The sequence below is a fragment of the Cibotium barometz genome, chromosome 58, assembly GCF_041138505.1.
Source record: "Cibotium barometz isolate CiBa-2024 chromosome 58, ASM4113850v1, whole genome shotgun sequence".
Taxonomy (NCBI): Eukaryota; Viridiplantae; Streptophyta; class Polypodiopsida; order Cyatheales; family Cibotiaceae; genus Cibotium; species Cibotium barometz.
Genome location: NC_141103.1, coordinates 16863785 through 16867229, shown reverse-complemented (window position 1 = coordinate 16867229; position 3445 = coordinate 16863785). Strand labels below are relative to the sequence as shown.

Here is a 3445-nt window from a genome sequence, read left to right as displayed (position 1 = left end):
TCCTATAAACAGTCAAGTGGATATTGTGAATAAGACAGCTTTGGATGCAATGCCTGGTGAGCCTAAGCAATATTTCAGTGCAGATTCAATTCTTGAAAATGATGAAAATTCATTCCTGTATTCCACAGAATTTTTGAACACAATCGACCTTCGGGGCGGATATCCACCTCACTGCTTGGTTTTAAAGTTAGAAGCTCCTGTTATTTTGCTTCGTAACTTGGATCCAAGACGTGGACTCTGTAATGGTACGCGGATGATATGTAAGGCCTTTCACTCTAAAGTCTTGGAGACTGAAATCATCACTGGTACTAAAGTTGGTGAAAGAGTATTTCTTCCACGATTACCTTTATATGCAGCGAGGCCCAACTACCATTCACCATGAGGAGGAGACAGTTTCCCGTGCGGCTGGCATTTGGCATGTCAATAAACAAATCACAAGGCCAAACCCTAAATGTCTTTGGGTTGTATTTGGTGACTCCAGTGTTTACTCATGGACAACTGTATGTCGCGTTGTCACGAGCACGGTCTCCTCATGCTGTTAAGGTGTTACTTGAGGATAACACTAATGTGGAGTGTTCATTTGATGATCTTCAAAGTTATACACCTACAATAAACAATATTGTTTATAAGGAGATCTTAATGACTTCAGAGTGACAAGTCAGGTTTCTTATTTAAGTTCTGCAATTTGATTAATTTTGTTGTGATTTCTTTTTTTATACATATTTGTCCATGGTAAAAGTACCTATTTTTGTTGTTTATGTTTTGACAGACATGTCTAAGATTACCTTTACATTGGACATGCCTTTGTCGAGGATAGTACGTGAGTTTTTCTCTATATTTGCTTAACTTTTCTTGATTACAAAGTATGGAACATGACATTCTATACTAATGTCTATCTGTATACAGAGCCACCGCTATGGTCAGCTCCTATTACTGCAGGTCACGTAGCAGGGATTATGATTGATGCTTATAGGGATGGGTAAGTATAAGTGTAATTGTTAGGCATTGTATGAATATTTTTTGAACCTATATATAAATAATTGTATAACCTATTTGTTATGCTTTGATTTTAGGATATTACATGACATTGATACGTTTATGGTAAGAGTTGTCGACGAAGGCATCGAGATGTACGGGATTGGTGTTCCTGATGAGGAGTGGGGTGTCTATTTGTTTTGGAGAGAGATGGACAGATGCTTTGCATCATTTGAGGGGTATTCAGTACCCGATGAGTGGTTGTTTCTTACATCCATCATGGCCATTGGTATTCGTTATGCGTTTTATACTAGAGCTCCTCATGTACCATCCACTCGATGTTCTATTGTACGAGGTAATTTTGATTATGTTTTTCTATTATAAGATTTTTTTGAGATTTTATTTATCGATGTGTCGTTATGTGCAGATTTGATTTATCATTGTTTCGTTTGTGCAGGTCCTTTGCATTCATCGATAGTAGAGCATGTGCGGGATGGATCACCGCTTTACAATAGAGAGCGTATTGTGATGAGGAGACAATTGAATGATCCTTCTCACAAGAGAAGAATTCAATTTGTTGATTCTGACATTACTGACTAAGAATACGTATTTTGTGGTGCATTTTGAGAATATGTAATATTGGTCCTTTTTTGCATCTTCGTATGCTACATTACTATGATATTTTTGTTTTCGCCATAAATCTACGAGACATGGATGTTATTTTGAGATATGTATATATAAAGTCACTTTAAATAATGTATTGTGTTTACTTAAAACATGACCTAAATTGGAGAAACTGAGTTTATTTTTTCTAGAACTCTACCTGTCGGCCGCAGCAACGCGCGGGTCCAATACTAGTGTGTGTGTAAAGGAAACAAGTATGGGCGTTGCTGCGGTGTTAGCGATACCCTTTGAGTCATGCTTAGAGCGAGTGCGTGTGCGTGTGTTTTTTGGTGTGTGATGTGTGTGTGAGCATTTTGTGTGTGTTTTTTGGTGTGTGTATGCACATGCATGTGTCAACTATGTCTATGTGATGTGTGTGTGGGCACTCTCTGTGTGTGTGCATCATTTATATGTGAGAAAAACCACAAGTTAAAACCTTAATAAAGATGGTCCATACTATGTGTGTGTTTTTTGGTGTGTGTATGCACATGCATATGTGTCAACTATGTCTGTGTGATGTGTGTGTGTGCAGGAAAAACCACATGTTAAAACCTTAATAAAGATGGTCCATACTATCATTACACTCAAACTCTCTATGTGTATGTGTGTGTGTCCACCATTTGTCTCTATGCATGCATGGGTATGTGTGGTGACTTTCTGTGTGCACACATTTGTATGTGTCTATATGCATCATGTGGGTGTGTGCATGCATGTAAGTTTATGGAGGTGCACATGTGAGTGCATGTATGCATTTATGCACTTCTATATGTGTGCACGTGTATATGTGTAGGATTATGCATGTGTGTGTGTGTGTGTGTGTGTGTGTGTGATACACACACACACACACACACACACAATCTCTAACACTTACCCTCTCTCTAGCGCTCGCACATATGATACTCTACCTTATGCACATGCATGAACTATGTGTGTCTGCGTTTGTGTATGTGTGACACGCACGTAGATACACATGCATGCACACACAAACACATGCTTGTGTCACATGTGCAACTATGTGGAAGTTTGAATACGTGACTATGATCTCATGTTTGTGCTGTGCCCACACAAAAATTCAAGTCCGTGTGTGTGTGTGATATGCACAAATACACACAGGCACACGCACATGCATGCACACATAAACACATGCTCGTCGTCGCATGTACACATTAAAAAAATCCAACCACACCCTAACACACACATGCCCGCATCATATGTACATGTGTGCAACATATGAAGATGTGCGTGAGTGCGTGCATATGCCTTTGTGTGAGAGCGCGGATGTACATATATGTGTAATGTCAAGGTGTGCGTATGTGCGTCTGTATGTGTGTGTGCATGTGCATGTGCATGTGCATGTGTGTGTATGTACGCGTATGCATGTGTCTTTTCTTATGCGTATACACGTGTGTATATTTGTTGTGTATGTGGAGCTCAACTGCATGCCACATGCCCATACTCTCTCTTAATATACAGTAAGATGTATACGCGCTCGTATGTGTGTGTGCATGTGCACGTGTATGTCTTTTTGTGGAGCCCTTATGTTTTTTTTAATGTGTGTGCATACACGTGTGTGTATGCATATGTAAATGTATTTGGAGTGTGTGTGTGTTCACAAACACTATATATATATTGTTGAGATATCGAGCTCTAGTGAGGCGGTGGACACTGATGACCCACCTGGGGGATAGGCCCCGCACTTACACCACTGGCATGGTTGGTGAGATCTTGGGAGATATGCGGCCAGTGGGATGACAGGCTGTGTGACAGCCACTCTAGAGACTGGCATAGTTATAGCGCCAGCTCATTT

At 40.1% G+C, this 3445-nt stretch overlaps 1 protein-coding gene across 1 annotated transcript; it reads left to right on the top strand.

Annotated features, from left to right (window-relative positions):
* Positions 1–792: 792 nt before the first annotated feature.
* Positions 793–1575, top strand: LOC147605970 (uncharacterized). Its single transcript, XM_086792876.1, has 3 exons — positions 793–979; positions 1074–1330; positions 1433–1575. Exons 1-3 carry the CDS (start codon positions 873–875, stop codon positions 1573–1575), a joined length of 507 nt encoding a protein of 168 aa, XP_086649002.1. The 5' UTR covers positions 793–872.
* Positions 1576–3445: the final 1870 nt, after the last annotated feature.

Excerpts from the sequence above, each read along its gene's own strand:
- LOC147605970 (XM_086792876.1), top strand. The coding sequence starts at position 873 with ATGACATTCTATACTAATGTCTATCTGTATACAGAGCCACCGCTATGG. Across the intron at positions 980-1,073 it reads ATTGATGCTTATAGGGATGG|GATATTACATGACATTGATA; the intron begins GTAAGTATAAGT and ends CTTTGATTTTAG. Across the intron at positions 1,331-1,432 it reads TCGATGTTCTATTGTACGAG|GTCCTTTGCATTCATCGATA; the intron begins GTAATTTTGATT and ends TCGTTTGTGCAG.